Consider the following 19091-nt stretch of genomic DNA (forward strand, 5'->3'; position numbering starts at 1 on the left):
TGATGCTTATGAATGAGACGGGCGTGCCATCTTCCATTGCGGTCCTGATTTTTTTTCTGATTTGGATCATGTTGCCCTCATGGAATGAGTTGGGCATGATGCCTTCTTTTTCATGTCTCTGGATTGATGGGACACTTTGGATTCTCTCCAGATGGCCCTCAATGGTCCCTGCCTCCTCATTGTTAAGCTCCTGGGCAACCTCTTCTGATTTCTGTCAGGCCCAGGAACCTGTGGGGGTTTTGTTTGTTTGTTTGTTTTCTGAGTCGGAGTCTCGCTCTGTCACCCAGGCTGGAGTTGGAGTGCAATGGCCCGATTTCAGCTCACTGCAGCCTCCACCTCCTGGGTTCAAGCAACTATCCTGCCTCAGCCTCCTGAGCAGCTGGGATTACAGGCACCCACCAACATGTCTGGCTAATTTTTGTATTTTTAGTAGAGACAGGGTTTGACAATATTGGCCAGGCTGGTCTCTTGGCCAGGCTGGTCTCGAACTCCTGACCTCATGATCTGCCCGCCTTGGCCTCCCAAAGTGCTGAGATTACAGGCATAAGCCACCACACCCAGTGACCTGTGGCTTTTAGAAGCTCCCCAGGCATGTGAATGCTGTGAGCATCCCAGGATGACAGCCACTGTGTGTTCGGCTGTTAAAACTATGAGAAAACACCAGTGGGACCCTCTCCAGCACTTGCCTGCTGAGGTCATGGAAGAGGCTTGTTGGGGAGATGATGCCCTGGGTGACTCCTGAAGAATGGTTAGGAATGCATCAGATGGAAGCTGGGTTGGACCCACTCCATGCTAAAGAACAGCTTGTGTGGACACAAGGAGACACAAACATGTCATTTCTGCAGAGCCTGAGGAGTGGCCAATCACACCATTTGCTTAAAACATCATGTACATATGGAGAAGTGGACCGAGACAGACTGAATAAGCTAACAGTGGCCAGATGAGAAAGGGTCTTGTGTTACTTCCTAGAGATACTTAGATGTTATCCTGTGGGTGATAGGAGCAGTTGGAGGGACTGAAGTCAAGGAAACATGGTTCAAGATCCATGTTTTTTGAGATGTTTTCTGGTGACTGAGTAGGGAATTCCCTAGATAAGGCCTGCCCAGGGTTAGGCAAAACAAGTTAGGAGGTTACTGAAATAAGGAATATGAGAAACGGTGTAGGTTTTGCTGATGTTTTGTAACACATCTCGTGATGATCTTCATTTCCTTCACCAATTTCCTGTTTCATTAATTCCTTTCCACGTGCTCTTCTGAAATTTGCTTCACATTCTCTGATTTCTCTTTTACATGTTGGTTTCATCACCTTTTACTTTTTGCTTTCCTGGAAACACAAATGATTCTGATCGTGACATGTCAGAATTATTTGCAACATTACCCTTTCTGCTGAAACCATAAGTTTGTGTATTCACTGAATACACAATTTAGTAAAGTGTAGGATGGACATGTCGTTTTCATGGTCACAACCAGCTCTGTAGCATTTTATAATAGCTACATTGGCAGTGTGCTGGGAGGTGTAGAGGGAAATATTTATCTCATGTGTGACTGACACAACCTGCCATATTGTTTTAGGAGCCTCCTTGGAATCCCAGCAAGAATGCCACCAGCACGATTTGTAATCACAGCGTCCTGCTCCATGCCCTGGCTTCATGGCTTAGTCACTTCTATAAGTCTCTTTCCAACTGTCTGTTTCCACATCTGTAAAGTATGAGTTAAATCATCCTAACACTACTTATCTTACAAAGTTTTCTTGCTGATCATTAAAAGAGTTGGGAAAGAACTGTGTAAATTGTAAAGTGCCATGGACATGTTAGTTGTTACTTTATCAAGAAATAGATACTCTAGAATGGAGTAGAAAGCAAATAGTTATGATTAAGTCCTCCTCCTCTTCTTCTTTTATTAATTTTAAAGAAAAGAGGTTTAATTGACTCACAGTTCCATATGGTTGGGGAGGCCTCAGGAAACTCTCAATCATGGAAGGAGGCAAAGGGAAAGAAGGCACCTTCTTCACAAGGTGGCAGGAGAGAGAGCCCCTCTTCTTTTTTGTCGTAAAGTCTACAGACATGCTTATGCTTCAGGGAAGGGCAGGCAGAGAGAAGGAAGGGCATTGCTTCACCGCAGCCCTCACTGACGAATTTGCTAAGGCACCTCACTTTGTCTCAGCATATGGGCAGAGCTCTGGCCACTACCTGTTCAGAAGGCCGGGACTGCATTGCTATTTCCCCACTAACTCTGTGTGACCTTGGGCAAGGCTGGGCCTGTGTCAAAAGATTATGACCCTGGGCTCTCAGGCTAGAGGATCTAAATATGAATCCTGGCTCTGCTAGAGCAATTAGTGATGTAACTTTGGATGGGTCAATTAACCTTCCTGTGGCTTAGTTTGCTCATCTGTAAAATAGGGATCATAACAATATCAATACCATGAGGTTGTTGGACAGGTTGAATCAGTTAATGCAGGGCAAGTACTTAGCATGACACGTATTCACTATCGTTTCCGGGAGTAAGAGCTGTGTGTGAGTGGGTGTGAGCATGTGTGAAACCATTTCTCTGCAATCTCAGTTAAGAAACCAACCCAGAATTTAAAGTTCAGGGCCTAAGTTCTCCCAGTTCCATTCTACCCCACCTTTGCTCTTCCTCCTGCCCATAGGTGGACCCTAAGTGATCGATAAGAGAAGGAGAATAGAGGACAGGGAATGCCTTCAAAAATCCTAGAGGGACACAGAGGCTGAGAGGCAGGCAGTCCTGCAAGGATCTTCTAATTTGGACAAGGAGAACATTGGTCTTCATAGGCCAATTCTGGTCAGTTTCCCCCATGGACAGTTGAGGAAACAGGCCCAGGAATATCCAAGGTCTCACACTTCCCATCCGTCAAGTCTTGTTGATTCTGTTGCATTCATGTCTTTCAAAGAGAGATGGAGTTTAGGGAAAGAAAGAAGGATCAACTGTGTCTGATACCGCTGGGAGCTTAAGTAAAGGATTCTTTTACTTCATAGCATTTATCCTAATTTGTAATTCAGTATTATTTGTGTGGCTGTTTGGTGTCTCTTTCTCCTATATGAGTGCTAGCTTCACAAGGGCAAAGATTCCGATTCTTTAATATTTAGTGCTTGCCACATGCTCTGAATACAGTAGGCATACAGGCTAACCAACATACAGCGGCATCAAAGTGAGACACCTACCTCCTCCAGTGCCAAGAGAGCACGTCCATGCAGCTGTCACTCTCCTCAACACCACCCCCAAGCATGAGGCCCAAAAGCATTAGCTATGCCCCTCTTCCAGCCACCAAAATGTAAAGGCCAGGTGTGGTGGCTCCCATCTGAAATCCCAGAACTTTAGGAGACAGCGGCAGGAGGTCACTTGAGACCAGGAGTTTGAGACCAGCCTGGGCAACATAGCTAGACTCCATCTGTACTACAAATTAGCTGGCCATGGTTGCATGTCTGTATTCCCAACTACTAAGGAGGCTGAGGTGGGAGGATCACTTGTACCCAGGACATGGAAGCTACAGTGAGCTATAATCACAGCACTGAACTCCAGCCTGAGCAACAGAGTGAGACTCTGCCTCAAAACAATTTTAAACATAAATAAATAAAAACAAAACTTAGATACCACCTGGTAACCCTGACCTGCAAAATCAAGTTTTCCCCTACTGAGAAGAATGGGGACTTGAGAGCTGAGTTACAGAGAGAGAATTCTTCCTTTTTTTTTTTTTTTTTTTGTTTACATCCTCAAGACCATGACCTGTGAAATTTGAATATAATACACATATAATTCCAGAGCAATGTTGCCTCCCCTTACCACCAGCAATTCACTTGGCCACTGGAGGTCAGGACAAGCTTCCCGGAAGAGAGGTACCACTTGGGCTACCAATATAAAAGGATGAAAATATCGGAGTGATGGTGTTCCTTGCATCATTGAGTCCCTGGACAGCCTGTCCACTGATGCTGATATCTGAGACTAATGCTTCTCTGAATGTTGGGATTAAGCTTTGCTCCAATGAAACTAGACTGAGAAAGAAGATAAGTCTTTCATTGTTGATAAGGACATTGTATTTCTTATAATTGTATGATTATTTTTCCTTAGCTGTACTATAATTATCTGCTTGTTTGTCTCTGTTCTATGGGCTTAGGGTACAAAGTTGACCAAGACCAACTTTGGTTGGGAGCACAGTACTGAGAGCTTTAAAAAACATGATGAATGCTTTAATACAGGAAAAGAGTAGGGGTGAGGCACGTGGTGGTTGGGTGTATCTTCCTTGACACATTCAGTGCAGCTCTCAGTAGGCAAGTCCCTACATGTTAGAAGATGTTACCTTCTGTGGAATGAAGTGGCAGAACATGCCTTCGATTATCTTCCTTTGCAGAACAACACCAATTGCATTAGTTAGGACACGGTGCCGGATGCATTTGAGTTCCAAGCAATGATTAGTCTATCACCATTGGTGTAGATTCCAACCAGTCAGACCACCTCCTGAAGTGTGTAAGGCAGGTAAATCTTCATCTTAGAATAAAAATCATCTTAGCCAAGTATGTGTTTTAGAGGAAAGAAGAAAACATATTTGTTTCCATAAGAGTTTTGTTTCTAAAAAATCAAATAAGAAAGGCTCTGGGTTTAGGTGAGCTAATGAAGTTGTTGATAATCATCAGATGACACTGGAATCTTTACTTCTCTGAGTGTGTTCTGTGCACCTCTCAGTGTCGGAACATAGAGAGATCCTCCAGCAATGCCACTGATATGGTCAGAAACTGCATCTTTCCTCCTCCCTGCTGAGAAGAGATGGAGTCCTTTGTTCTAGAAGACCCATGGGGGTGCCGCCAGGAGTAACCCTTGAGACAGGAACACGAATCTCAACCAATTTGTGATTGCAGCCTTGAGTCTCACTATTTCCCATGGTGACACTTAGCAGGGAATGGCAGATGCACCAGAGCAGCAGAGGATCTTCTATCTCCCTTCCTGTTAGCTTTTTATAATGTTTTATTGTGATCAGTAGCAACTGGGAAGCTACTTGCAGTCACTGAGCCTCAGTTTCTACATCTGTAAACTGAGGATAGTAGCATGGCCCTATGTCATGTGCTCAGCGAAGCCACTGAAAAGAGACAGATATGTATCAGAATTCCCTGGACTTTTATCCTACTTCTCCTAGGGATTGTCACCCACCTTCCCCTGTCTGTCCTTTGTTGGCTTGACACTTTCTGTCACTTCTTTTCTTAGATAAATCTCTGTAGGGCTCCATTATTCCAGGGATTCCAGAGTTACGGCACATGCATACCTCCATCCAAACATGTTTATGTGTCTCCTGCTTCACTAGGCTGTGCCCAAGGAAGATGTGGCTCCCAGCATACACGTGGCGCAACACTGCACATGACATTCGCCCACTTTGCCTTGAGTCTGACATGGAATGTGGCATGAATGTCACCCACTCAGGCCAGGTGCTGAGCAGCCCTGGAGGCTTAGGGGCCACAGGGATGGGAAAAGGTGCCTTTCTGGGATGAGTATCAGTTTCTGCAGGAGGGCTGAATGTGAGAAAGAATAAAGAGAGGAGAAAGTGCACAAGCACAGCTTAAACATCATCTATTTCCATTGAGTTATAAGAACTCTGAGATTTTGTTTGTTATGTAATCCATTCATCAGGCCAAGCAGGCACAGAACTTGGGTCTGAGTGATGATAATGGGCTGATATGATTTTCACACCCTCATCACTGAGATCTCTCCCATCAGGAATGGGTCAGGAGGCTCACAGGTGGCAGCAACTGCTATTACAGGCCTCATCTCTACCAGCTCCTGGGACCTGCTCTCCCCCCTTTAGAAAATCCTTCACTTGTTAAAAACGAAGCCATTTGCTTTGAATTCCAATTCCACCCGCAAGAGGCTGGGACCATCTTACTGGAGTCCTTGATGCTTTGTGAGCCTGCAGTGACCGCTGCCCCATCGTTGCTGGCTGAGGTGGTTGGGGTCCACTTGGCCATCTGGGCAGCTGTTCTCTTCTCTCCTTTCTCTCCTACTGTTTCCAGACTTGCAGTATTTCCAGAGAGTAGGGACCACTCTTTGGTAAAGAACCTGTCTGACTTGCTGTCTACGGCAGGACTTTTGAAAGGTTCACAGGAAGCAGCACAAATTGATACTGTCCCATGAAGCCATCAGCTCCATCTCATCCACGCCCTGTCTCTTGTTTAGGGGTCCTCTTGCCAACAGAATCACAGAGGGCAAGCCTGAAAGTGCAGAGATAGCAGCTGAGTCACAGCTAAGAGATCTGGCTGTATTAATGACCTAAGAAGATGGAGTGGTCACTGGAAGTCAGAGGGGATGACATGCAGGGACCCAGCAATCTCAGCCAAGTCATCTCCACCAGTCTTTCTGGTTGCCCACTGTGTGTACAGCACCCTGATAGGGACTGGAGCCATGACAGTGAATAAGACCAGACTATGCCCTTGAGGAGCTCACCTCTGCTCAGGGAAACAGGTGTGGAAACACACAATGGTGGTAAAGAGGAAAGAGGACCATAGGACTGCATGAAGGGGATGGAAAGTGCCCAGGGGAGGAAATGGTTACATATGTGTGAGGAGGTTGGTGAGGAAAGACTCTAAGAGAAGGCTTTGTCTGGCTGGGTTTGGAAGGATGCGTAGGAGCCTTCTAGGGGGTGCAGGCACACTCTAGGCATACGTAAAGGTCTGTAGGCATGGCTTGTTGGGATGGATTTCAAGTATTCTGGAATGAGGACAGCCATGGAGACAAAGGCAGGAGAGAGGAGATTTAATAGATTTCACGCCAATGGCTCCACCTGAGTTTCTGATAAGGACCCAGAACTCTTGGACTCCCCCAGTAACATTGATTGAGTTGTTTATGATTCCTCATAGAATATGAACTCAAAGGAGGTCAGTGAGGGGTGTGTGTGTGTGTAATTCTTTGCCAACTGCCAAGGTGGAGAAGCCTCTTCCAACTGCAGGCGGAGCACAGGTGACCCTGATACTGGCTGCAGCTCCAGCCCTGCCTCCTTCTCCAGCATATAAACAATCCAGCAGCCTCAGTGATTCACTGCTGTGCAGGGAAGGAAAGCTCCACGCACACAGCTCAGCAAACAGCAGCACACAGCTGAAAGGAAGACTCAGAGGAGAGAGATAAGGAAGGAAAGTAGTGATGGATCTCATCCCAGACTTGGCTGTGGAAACCTGGCTTCTCTTGGCTGTCACCCTGGTGCTCCTCTATCTGTGAGTAACTGTCCAGGCTCTTTCTTCACCTCTGTTTTCTTGGAATTGGGCTGCTAATCAGGCCTCTATTTCCCTTATCTGTTTTGAAGATCAAAAAAGACGGTCAGGCCGGGCGCAGTGGCTCACAACTGTAATCCCAGCACTTTGGGAGGCTGAGGCAGGTGGAATGCCTGAGGTCAGGAGTTCGAGACCAGCCTGTCTAACATGGTGAAACCCTGTCTCTACTAAAAATACAAAAATTAACTGGGGCATGATGGTGCATGCCAAATTCCCAGGTACTTGGGAAGCTGAGGCAGGAGAATTGCTTGAACCCAGGAGGCGGAGGTTGCAGTGAGCTGAGATCATGTCACTGCACTTCAGCCTGGGAGACAGAGTGAGACTCTTGTCTCAAAAAAAAAAAAAAAAAAAAAAAAAAGATGTTCAAGAAGAAGTAGCTTAAGTGTTGGATGCTACAAACACATAGAGGTTATTATAGATCTTATGCAGATGTATAAAGGAATAAATAAGCATCTCCCCTGTCCATCTTTAGTGGCAAGAAGGGTTTAGGGACAGCATTGATTAAGGATGATCTACTTGACAATAGTTCGGACCCAAGGAAGGATAAGGAAGGAAAGAGCGATGGATCTCATCCCAAACTTGGCCATGGAAACCTGACTTCTCCTTACTAAACCAGAATTTGGATTTTACATTTTCCCCTTTACACTGCAGTAGAAGAGGATGAATCTTCTCACCGGTGGGATCCTGGCATCCTAGAGCAGGTGGAGAGAAGAGTCGTTCCCCACTGTGGGTAGTGAGGCTTCTTGCCTGTCACATTTCACTTCTACCTCAATTTCACACTTACTAAGATTTGGGAATCATGATGACAGGAAAATAGAAAATATAGACGTCCTTTTAATTCTTTCACAGAAACGTTAGAAATTCAGCGAGTTGTAGCAACGTATTTTCCATCTTCTGACATTTTAACACGAATTGATATGGCTTAAATTCATTCTATTTAAAATCAGATTTTTTTGGTGATAGCGTATGTCCAGCATGTTTCTCCTAGGTGATAAATGAGGGCTGTTAGTTCAGTATTTGTTATAATAAGTGTGTGTAAAATAACCCCACCTTTCCAGAATAATGTCAGGAATATGAATCTAATGCACAAATGTGTAACTCTATGACAAGATTGCATATGTCTTTTAAAATATATCTTCCCAACAGTTTATTTTAATACCCCTGTTTCAGATAAACCTGCTTAGCAGGTTATCTTAAACTGTCAGGGCAGGAGAGTAAGCAAGACTGTGAACCAGTGATGACAGCAAAAGTATCCAGGTAGGATCAAGGTGAAGTGAGAAAATATTCGTCATCCTTCAGGGTAGAACTCCAAAGAGATATTCATGGGTCCTGGCCCCCTAGTGGAGGTCACTCAAAGGACAAACATGATCGCATCTCATCTGCTTCAAGCCTGGACACAGGGGCACCATCTGTGTCAATCTATGTGTGGTCTGCCATGTTGTGGGGCTGTCACTACAGATTCGGGCAGCCAGGCAGACAATACCTTAGCCTTAGATGATGCTGGTACAGCCCAGGAGTCAGAAGTTATAGTGTAGACCATGCCCTCCTTAGGCCAGCACAATTAAGTGCCATAGATGACTGGCTTTTCCGTTAGCCTCTTCATTGGAACCAAAAGCAGCATTACTCTACCAAACAGAGGGGAGCTGGAAAGAAACTAAACAGTTTGCCCAGCCTAGCCTCTGCCTTGACATGGAGCCATGTGAGTCTAGACACTCACCTAGATCTTTCCTCTGGGGCCAGTGCTGCTGACACATTAACTCAATAGCTTGTCCTGGCCTGAGAGACCATGTAACTTGTAGAAAGTTTAGAAGCAGAGATTAGTGTCACCGATTTGCCATGGCTGTGACAACAAAGGAAGGAACTGGAGTGGGAAAACCAAAGGCCACCCTGGTTTTGGCAGATCGTGCACACACTTCCACTAACTGTTCTGGGGGCAAGGATCCAAATGCACTACTGGTCCTGGCTATGCTGCCTCTTCTGGGTCCTCCAAACATAAGCCTCCATGCCATTTCTCAGTTGCATTTTACTGTATATTATCAGAGTCACTGGGTTTGCACAGAATGTTTGGAACCTATACTGTCTTAAGGTGTACCCTTTAAATAAGAGAAAGCAAGGTCTTAATTCAACTATCTGGAACATTTTATGTTTACTTATGTGGAATACTACATCTTTTGCTATCAGCAGGAGAGTATGTGGACATTAGAAGGCCCCTGCCTTTCAGCTGAAAGCACATATGAAGCATATGGATCCATTTATACACACTATGCTGTTCAGCCACATTTTCCTAATTTGCCTCTCTGGGGTCAACGTTGTGGGACTAGCAGAATCATGGTTGAATTGATGGATGGTGACCTCTTCCATCAGCTTTTCTTTTTCTTTTTTGAGACAGAGTCTTGCTCTGCCACCTATGCTGGAGTGCAGTGGCACGATCTGGGCTCACTGCAAGCTCCATCTCCCGGGTTCACGCCATTCTCCTGTCTCAGCCTCCCAAGAAGCTGGGATTACAGGTGCCCGCCACCACGCCCGGCTGATTTTTTGTATTTTTAGTAGAAATGGGGTTTCACCGTGTTAGCCAGGATGGTCTCAATCTCCAGACCTCGTGATCTGCCCGCCTTGGCCTCCCAAAGTGCTGGGATTACAGGCGTGAGCCACGGCGCCCAGCCTCCATCAGCTTTTCTTCCTCCTCCAGTTTCCACTCCTCATTTACGTCAGATGGGGAAGGTCTTCAGACATCCAGAACCCCCAGTTCATACATGGACTCTGGAGAGTCCATACATGACCCATCAAAGATAAGTTGCAAGCAGGCCTGCCATAGGGAGCAGCAGCATTAATGGGTTTTCCTACAGAGACAGTTGATGTGCAAAGACAATAAACTGACTGCTTTGTGATTGATCACCTTGAGAAAAATGAGCATGTCTGGCTGTATTAGTCCTTTCTTGCATTGCTATAAAGAAATACCTGAGGCTGGGTATTTATAAAGAAAAGAGATTTAATTGTCTCATGGTTCTGCAGGCTGTACAGGAAGCATATGTGACTTCTGCCTCTAGGGAGGCCTCAGGAAATTTACAATCATGACATAAGGTGAAGGGGAAGCAGGCAGATCTTTACACAGCTGGAGCAGAAGCAAGAGAGAGTGGGGAGGAGGTGCCACACACATTTAAACCACCAGATCTCATAAAAACTCATTGTCATGAGGACAACTCCCAAGGCAGGATGGTGTGAAATCATGAGAAACTGCCCCTAGGATCCAATCACCTTCTACCAGGCCCAACCTCCAGCATTGGGGACTACATTTCACCATGAGATTTGGGTAGGGGTACAGATTCAGACCATGTCACTAACACTGTGCTTATCAGATGAATATCACCAGTTGGAAGGCTAGATTCCACAAGAGGAGGAATGACCTGGATATTGGTTCTTTAGTTGTGATTCTTCTGCACGCTGTCATTCAGGGAACTATGAGTCAATCATCCTTACCAATAGGTCAAATCAACCAGATCATCTGACCACAGAGACTGAGTTGTAGCTGAAAGCTGCTCACATTTCTATGAGGCCAATGGAAGCCTTGAGCACAGTTGTCAGTCTGTAGAAATAAGGACTCTGTGACTCCTCCAAGACCTCTCTGTGAATTACAGTTTAAGAAGGGCCAGATCCTAAAACAGGGTCAGAACTTAGAGGGAAGGGAAAGCATAAAAGCCTCTGAGCAAATTCTAAAGACAGGGTCACCATAGGCTCTCAGTGACCCTCTGTGACTGAGTGGATGCAGTGATGCAAAATCTCATCATTGCTGCAGAAGACAAAAAAAAAAAAAAAAAAGTCACCCTTTCTACCTAGGATGAGAATCCCCAAATTTGGGAAGAGGCCACTTACTAAATAGATGTAAGGGAATAAAGAGACCTGGAAGAATTCCTGCCTGAACCTTTCAGGAACACTCACGTTTGAGGACATTTTTCAAGTATTCACTTCAGGATTGGGACCATGAAGTCTTCAGCTGCTTTTAGCTAATCATTGTGACTTTTTGGGGTCTCACAGTGGAGGTGGGAAAGGACCTGATGAAGAAATATAATCATTGCCATCAGAGTTACTGTTATTATTTATTGCCTTAATGTTACCTCCTTCTCTTGAGCATTCCAGTTCCTCCGTCAGTGACTCATCAACCCTTATATCTATGAAGTCACAATCCCTGTGACCTGATTTCTGTTTCACTTTGTAGATATGGAACCCATTCACATGGACTTTTTAAGAAGCTTGGAATTCCAGGGCCCACACCTCTGCCTTTTTTGGGAACTATTTTGTCCTACCGTAAGGTGAGTGTTTTTGAGCTCCCTCTTTTGCTTCTTATGATTGCAAAGAGCAGCTTAGTTCCATCAGTGAAAATGCTTCTCCTCAGGAGGAAAGTCTGAGGTTTTACACTTTCAGAAACAGTGTGTAGGCATCATCCAGAGCATGGCAAGATTTACACTGGGACTCTCTTGCTAACTCTCAGGAACCTCAGGTTTGCCTCAGCTGAGCAGCCCAAATCTCAGGTAGATCAGCAACCTGATGTTCAGAACTTAATATGCAGACTTTGTGAGCACCATAAAGAAGATTTTCTTTTTGCTCCATGCAGATTCCCAGGAAGGTACAGTCATACTTAGTTAGTGTTAAAAGTAGGAAAAGGACCTCCTGGTTGTGGCTTGTAATCTGTGTACCTGAGAGTCAAACTTTCCTCTCTGTAGCAAGAGCTCTTGAGTAACCTTTTTTCCCTTCCTTCTGGACACGTTTGAAACTCAGTTTGTTAGGGAGCCTAAGTATTTACCATTGGGTCATTTGCACCTGCTTGAATCCTCTCCAAAAAATTCTAAATTCCCTGAGGGTATCTCCATGGCTCTACCCCAGCTCTTACTCCCCATGACATCTTTTGCAGCTTTGAGAGACAGAACAAAGGGGTTCTCCTTTACTTCTTTTCCTTCAAAGGCTGCACCCTATGGGTAAGTCTGATCAGGGAGTGGATATAACTGAGATGAGATAGTGATTGTCTATGAAACTCAGATATTTAAGCACAAAATGAATGTGTGGGGTTTTGTTTTACACGAAGATAGAATCACATTCAAAATCACTAGAAAGGGGATGATTTGATGAAATTATTAAATATTTAATTTTGCTGAATAGAATATCATATGTGCCATGTGGACTGTGAACTTTGGCTGAGCCTTTGTGCCTAACCTGGTCTGATGCCCTGCCCAGGGCCTGGGCCCTGGATGGAAAATTAGGAGCCCATGTCCACATGGCCAGCAGCAGCAGTCAGCTCTCTGGCTTACATCATCTTTCCTGCATACCTGAGACTTGTTTCTCAGATTCTAATTCTCTCAGTTCAGGGCTTTGTTGTCTAATTACTACCCAGGAATTTCATATTTTTCCCTGTGCAAAAGCAATAATTTCCCCACCGCCTTTTCCAGGTCAACTCTTTAGTAGATGTACCCCCAAGATACACATTCCTGGGACCTTTGTTTGCCTAGTGAAAATGTCACCCCTGAAATGTAGATACAGGAAGGTTTGTTTTTAAGTTTCAGTGAAAACTCCGAGCAAGTGTTGTAATTTGCTGTGTACAATGTATAGAGGGGACAGTTTCTCAGAACTTCCATGTTAAGCTGGAAAACTGGAAAGTGAGTCCACTTTGTCATTCTGTCACCCACTCATTTTCTCACTCCACAACATGCCTCATACTTATCTAAATCTGCTAGACTAAAAGAGGTCCCTGGTGTCTGTAACTTTCTAATTCTGCTAGAACTCTAGAGCGAGCTCATGAAATAAATGAAAAGGATGACGAACAAAGAGATAAAAGACTGTGCATTCTCTTCTGATGCTCATTCACTTTCCCTCAGTCTCAGTTTCCCCACATGCCCCTGGAGGTGATCATTCACGGATTCATGAGATTTTAGAGACAACACATGCAAAAGCAAAAAGACATCAGAAAGACGAGGAGGTACTTACTATTTATACACAAGGATAAGTCATTCAGTATCCACAACACTTGGAGAAAATTCAAGAGTGATTTTAAATTTCCCATTTCACATACCTCCTCTGTTTTCCCTTATTTCCTTTTTGACATCTCTAAATAAGCTTCCTGTAACTGCCAGCAAGTCTGATTTCATTGGGTTCAACTGTTTTCATCCCAATTAGAGGCAGGGTTAAGTACATTTAAAATAATAATTAAATATCATTTTGTTTCTCCTCCCAGGGCTTTTGGAAGTTTGATATGGAATGTTATAAAAGTATGGAAAAGTGTGGGGTGAGTATTCCGGAAACTTCCATTGGATAGACTTGCTCATATGATGAGGTTACCCCACTGCACAGAGGACAATCTCAGCTCAAAGCCTCTTGGGATGAAGCTCTTGTCAACCTAACTACAAAGAGAGTTCTCTGAAAGAAGAGTATATTTACTTGAGAGTAGAGTATTGCAATGGGAATCTGCATGCCATTATAAACTATGTGCAAACTCACAGAAGTAAAGCAAGACAAAGAGGCTCCAAGGAAAATGTGAGGAGGATTTCATATCAGTTTTGAAATAATTATCCTTAGCTACAAAGATCAATAGCAAGGGTGACACCATACCAAGGTTGGACAGGCAGTTGCTGATTAGGTGCCCTTGTAGAAATATTTTTGTTTAATGTTGGGACGGCCTTTGTGCAAGCTTGTAGCTTTGCAAAGTCTTTTGTGATAGTTTTGTTATCAGGCATACAAGCATGAGAATACTCTCTTCATAGCCTTCTTTGATTTATTTGTCAGGGTTTTTAAACACACACACATGCACACACACAGACACACACACACACATCATTTTGCTTCTGACAACATTCACACTCGCTATTGTAAAACCTTTCAAAGCTTGTCCTACCAAGGATCCCATGTGTCACCAGGTGTCGAGTTCTACAGTCTGAACTAGGCTGGGAGCATTGTGGTTACCACTTTTCTCCAGACTTTGGTGGCCCAGGGACTCACAACATCACACTCTGTCCAGTGTCTGCCTATTTCCCTCTTCTTTTTTCTTCCTTAGGTGTCCTTTTACTACATGCATTGTCTCAAATACTTCTAATATGTGCTCATAAATGCATGGCATCATCTCCTTCCCACATTGATTCACTTTCAATTAAAAACCAACTCTTTCATTTACACTTTGGATTTAAAGTGCTTTTGAACGAAGGGTGAGAGATAGTAGGGAAACAGATTGGCAAACCACTTATGCTCTGCTGTTGTTGTTTTTGTAATTTTCTCTGCAAGTGTGGAACTTTTCATTCTGCTTTGTTATTAAATTTAAGTCAAGACTTTTTAATAGAAGGGTATATAAGCATTTCTTTGTCTATACCTTTCTGCTGAATTTGAAGAAATGCTGAATATTCTTAATCACTGTGTTCCCTGGCAGGCTGATGGACTGTGATTTTATTTTATTTTTTTATTTTTATTTTTTAAATTATACTTTAAGTTCTGGGTTACATGCATAGAATGTGTAGTTTTGTTACATAGGTATATACGTGCCATGGTGATTTGCTGCACCTATCAACCCTTCACCAACATTAGGTATTTCTCCTAATGTTATCCCTCCCCTAGCCCCCCACCCAACAACAGGCCCCAGTGTGTGATGTTCCCCTGTGTCCTTGTGTTCTCATTGTTCAACTCCCACTTATGAGTGAGAACACGCGGTGTTTGGTTTTCTGATCTTGTGATAGTTTGCTGAGAATGATGGTTTCCAGCTTAATCCACGTCCCCGTAAAGGACATGAACTCATCCTTTTTTATGGCTGTATAGTATTCCATGGTGTATACGTGCCACATTTTCTTTATCCAGTCTGTCATTGATGGACATTTGGGTTGGTTCCAAGTCTTTGCTATTGTGAATAGTTCCACAATAAACATATGTGTGCATGTGTCTTTACCGTAGAATAATTTATAATGCTTTGGGTATATGCCTGGTAATGGGATTGCTGGGTCAAATGGCATTTCTAGTTCTAGATACTTGAGGAATCGCCACACTGCTTTCCACAATGGCTGAACTAATTGACACTCCCACCAACAGTGTAAAAGTGTTCCTATTTTTCCACAACCTATCCAGCATCTGTTGTTTCCTGACTTTTTAATGATTACCATACTAACTGGTATGAGATGCTTTCTTATTGTGGTTTTGATTTGCATTTCTCTAATGACCAGTGATCATGAGCATTTTTTCACATGTCTGCTGGCTGCATAAAAGTCTTCTTTTGAGAAGTGTCTGTTCATATCCTTCGCCCATTTTTTCATGGGGTTGTTTGCTTTTTTTCTTGTCAATTTGTTTAAGTTCTTTATAAATTCCCTTTGTCAGATGAATAGATTGCAAAAATTTTCTCCCATTCTGTAGGTTGCCTGTTCCCTCTGATGATAGTTTCTTTTGCTGTGTAGAAGCTCTTTAGTTTAATTAGATCCCATTAGTCAATTTTAGTTTTTGTTGTGATTGCTTTTGGTGTTATATTCATGAAGTCTTTGCCCATGCCTATGTCCTGAATGGTATTGCCTGGGTTTTCTTCTAGGATTTTTATGGTCCTAGGTGTTACATTTAAGTCTTTAATCCATCTTGAGTTAATTTTTGTATAAGGTGTAAGGAACGGGTCCAGTTTCAATTTTCTGCATATGGCTAGGCAGTTTCACCAACACCATTTATTAAATAGGAAATCTTTTCCCCATTGCTTGTGTGTGTCAGGTTTGTCAAACATCAGATGGTGGTAGATGCGTGGTGTTATTTCTGAGGCCTCTGCTATGTTCTGTAGGTATATATATCTGTTTTGGTACCTGTACCATGCTGTTTTGGTTACTGTATCCTTGAAGTATAGTTTGAAGTCAGGTAGCGTGATGCCTCCAGTTTTGTTATTTTTGCTTAGGATTGTAGGATTGTCTTGGCTATGTTGGCTCTTTTTTGGTTTAATGTGAACTTTAATGAATTTTTTTCCAATTCTGTCAGGAAAGTCAGTGGTAGCTTAATTGGCATAGCATTGAAACTATAAATTACCTTGGGCAGTATGGCCATTTTAATGATATGGTGTCTTCCTATCCATGAGCATGGAATGTTCTTCCATTTGTTTGTGTCCCCTTTATTTTGTTGAGCAGTGGTTTGTAGTTCTCCTTGAAGAGGTCCTTCACTTCCCTTGTAAGTTGGATTCCTAGATATTTTCTTCTCTCTGTAGTAATTGTGAATGGGAGTTCACTCATAATTTGGCTCTCTGTTTGTCTCTTGTTTGTGTATAGGAATGTTTGTGATTTTTGCACATTGATTTTGTATCTTGAGACTTTCCTGAAGTTGCTTATCAGCTTAAGGAGTTTTTGGGCTGAGACGATGGGGTTTTCTAAATATACAATCATGTCATCTACTTTTCCTAATTGAATTGAATTCAATTTCCTAATTGAATATCCTTTATTTCTTTCTCTTGCCTGATTGCTCTCTTCAGAACTTCCAACACTGTGTTGAATAGGAGTGGTGAGAGAGGGCATCCTTGTCTTGTGCCAGTTTTCAAAGGGAATGCTTCCAGTTTTTGCCCATTCAGTATGATATTGGCTGTGGGTTTGTCATAAATAGCTCTTACTATTTTGAGATATGTTTCATCAATACCTAATTTATTGAGAGTTTTTAGAATGAAAGGCTGTTGAATTTTGTCAAAGGCCTTTTCTGCATCTATTGAGAAAATTATGTGGTTTTTGTCATTGGTTCTGTTTATGTGATGGATTACCTTTATTGATTTGGTATGTTGAACCAGTCTTGCATCCCAGGGATGATGCTGAGTTGATCCTGGTGGATAAGCTTTTGATGTTTTGCTGGATTTGATTTGCCAGCATTTTATTGAGGATTTTGCATCGATGTTCATCAGGGATATTGGACTAAAATTCCCTTTTTTATTATGTCTCTGCCAGGCTTTGGTATCAGGAGATACTGGCCTCATAAAATGAGTTAGGGAGGATTCCCTCTTTTTCTATTATTCAGAATAGTTTCAGAAGGAATGATAACAGCTCCTCTTTGTACCTCTGGTAGAATTCGGCTGTGAATTCATCTGGTCCTGGACTTTTTTTGGTTGGTAGCCTATTAATTATTGCCTCAATTTCAGAACCTGTTATTGGTCTATTCAACTTCTTGCCTGTTTAGTCTTGTGAGAGGGTATGGGTCCAGGAATTTATCCATTTCTTCTGGATTTTCTAGTTTATTTGCGTAGAGGTGTTTATAGTATTCTCTGACGGTAATCCGCATTTCTGCAGGACCAGTGGTGATATCCTTTTCATCGTTATTTATCACATCTATTTGATTCTTCTCTCTTTTTTCTTTATTAGTCTTGCTAGCGGTCTATGTATTTTGTTGATCTTTTCAAAAAAAACAGCTCCTGGATTCATTGATTTTTTGAAGGGTTTGTTGTGTCTCTATCGCCTTCTGTTCTGCTCTGACCTTAGTTATTTCTTGTCTCCTGCTAGCTTTTGAATTTGTTTACTCTTGCTTCTCTAGTTCTGTTAATTGTGATGTTACTGTGTCGATTTTAGATCTCTCCTGCCTTCTCTAGTGGGCATTTAGTGCTATAAATTTCCCTCTACACACTGCTTTAAATGTGTCCCAGAGATTCTGGTATGTTGTATCTTTGTTCTCATCGATTTCAGAGAACATCTTTATTTCTGCCTTCACTTCCTTATTTACCCAGTGGTCATTCAGGAGCAGGTTGTTCAGTTTCCATATAGTTGTGTGATTGAGTCACTTTCTTAATCGTGAATTGTAATTTGATTTCACTGTGGTCTGAGAGACAGTTTGTTGTGTTTCTGTTCTTTTACATTGCTGAGGAGCGTATTACTTCCAATTATGTGGTCAATTTTAGAATAAGTGTGATGTGGTGCTGAGAAGTATATTCTATTGATTTGGGGTGGAGAGTTCTGTAGATGTTTATTAGGTCCTCTTGGTCCAGAGCTGAGTTCAAGTCCTGAATGTCCTTGTTAATGTTCTGTTTTGTTGATCTGTTAATATCGACAGTGGGGTGTTAAAATCTCCCATTATTATTGTGTGGGGAGTCTAAGTCTCTTTGTAGGTCTCTAAGAACTTGCTTCATGAATCTGGGTGCTCCTGTATTTGGGTGTATACGTATTTAGGACATTTAGCTCTTCTTGTTGAATTGATCCCGTCACCATTATAATGCCCTTCTTTGTGTCTTTTGATCTTTGTCAGTTTAAAGTCTGTTTTATCAGAGACCAAGATTGCAACCCCTGCTTTTTTTTTTTTTTTTTTTTTTTTTTTTTTTTTTTTTTTTTTTTTTTTTTTTTTGCTTTCCATTTGCTTGGTAGATCTTCCTCCATCCCTTTATTTTGAGCCTATATATGTCTTTGCACATGAGGTCGGTTGTCTGAATACAGCAACCAACGGGTCTTGACTCTTTATCCAATTTGCCAGTCTGTCTTTTAATTGGGGCATTTATCCCATTTACATTTAAGGTTAATAGTGTTATGTTTGAGTTTGATCCTGTCATTATGATATTAGCTGGTTATTTTCCTTATTAATTGATGCAGTTTCTTCATAGCATCGATGGTCTTTACAACTTGGCATGTGTTTGCAGTAGCTGGTATGGGTTGTTCCTTTCCATGTTTAGTGCTTCCTTCAGGAACTCTTGTAAGGCAGGCCTCGTGGTGACAAAAATCTCTCAGCATTTGCTTGTCTGTAAAGGATTTTATTTCTCCTTCTTTTATGAAGCTTAATTTGGCTGGGTATGAAATTCTAGGTTGGAAATTTTTTCTTTAAGAATGTTGAATATTGGCCTCCAGTGTCTTCTGGCTCATAGGGTTTCTGCCAAGAGATTTGTTGTTAG

General features: G+C 42.6%; 1 protein-coding gene across 1 annotated transcript in view; it reads left to right on the forward strand.

Moving 5' to 3' along the window:
* Nucleotides 1-7021: 7021 nt before the first annotated feature.
* CYP3A4 (cytochrome P450 family 3 subfamily A member 4) overlaps nucleotides 7022-19091 on the forward strand; it is a 31821-nt gene continuing 19751 nt past the window's right edge. Inside the window, 4 exon segments of the mRNA XM_017886088.1 lie at nucleotides 7022-7204; nucleotides 11475-11568; nucleotides 13482-13509; nucleotides 13512-13536. Of these exon segments, the coding sequence (XP_017741577.1) occupies nucleotides 7134-7204; nucleotides 11475-11568; nucleotides 13482-13509; nucleotides 13512-13536 (218 nt within the window). The 5' untranslated portion in view covers nucleotides 7022-7133.

Source organism: Rhinopithecus bieti, unplaced genomic scaffold (assembly GCF_001698545.2).
Source record: "Rhinopithecus bieti isolate Rb0 unplaced genomic scaffold, ASM169854v2 scaffold_14454, whole genome shotgun sequence".
Classification (NCBI taxonomy): Eukaryota; Metazoa; Chordata; class Mammalia; order Primates; family Cercopithecidae; genus Rhinopithecus; species Rhinopithecus bieti.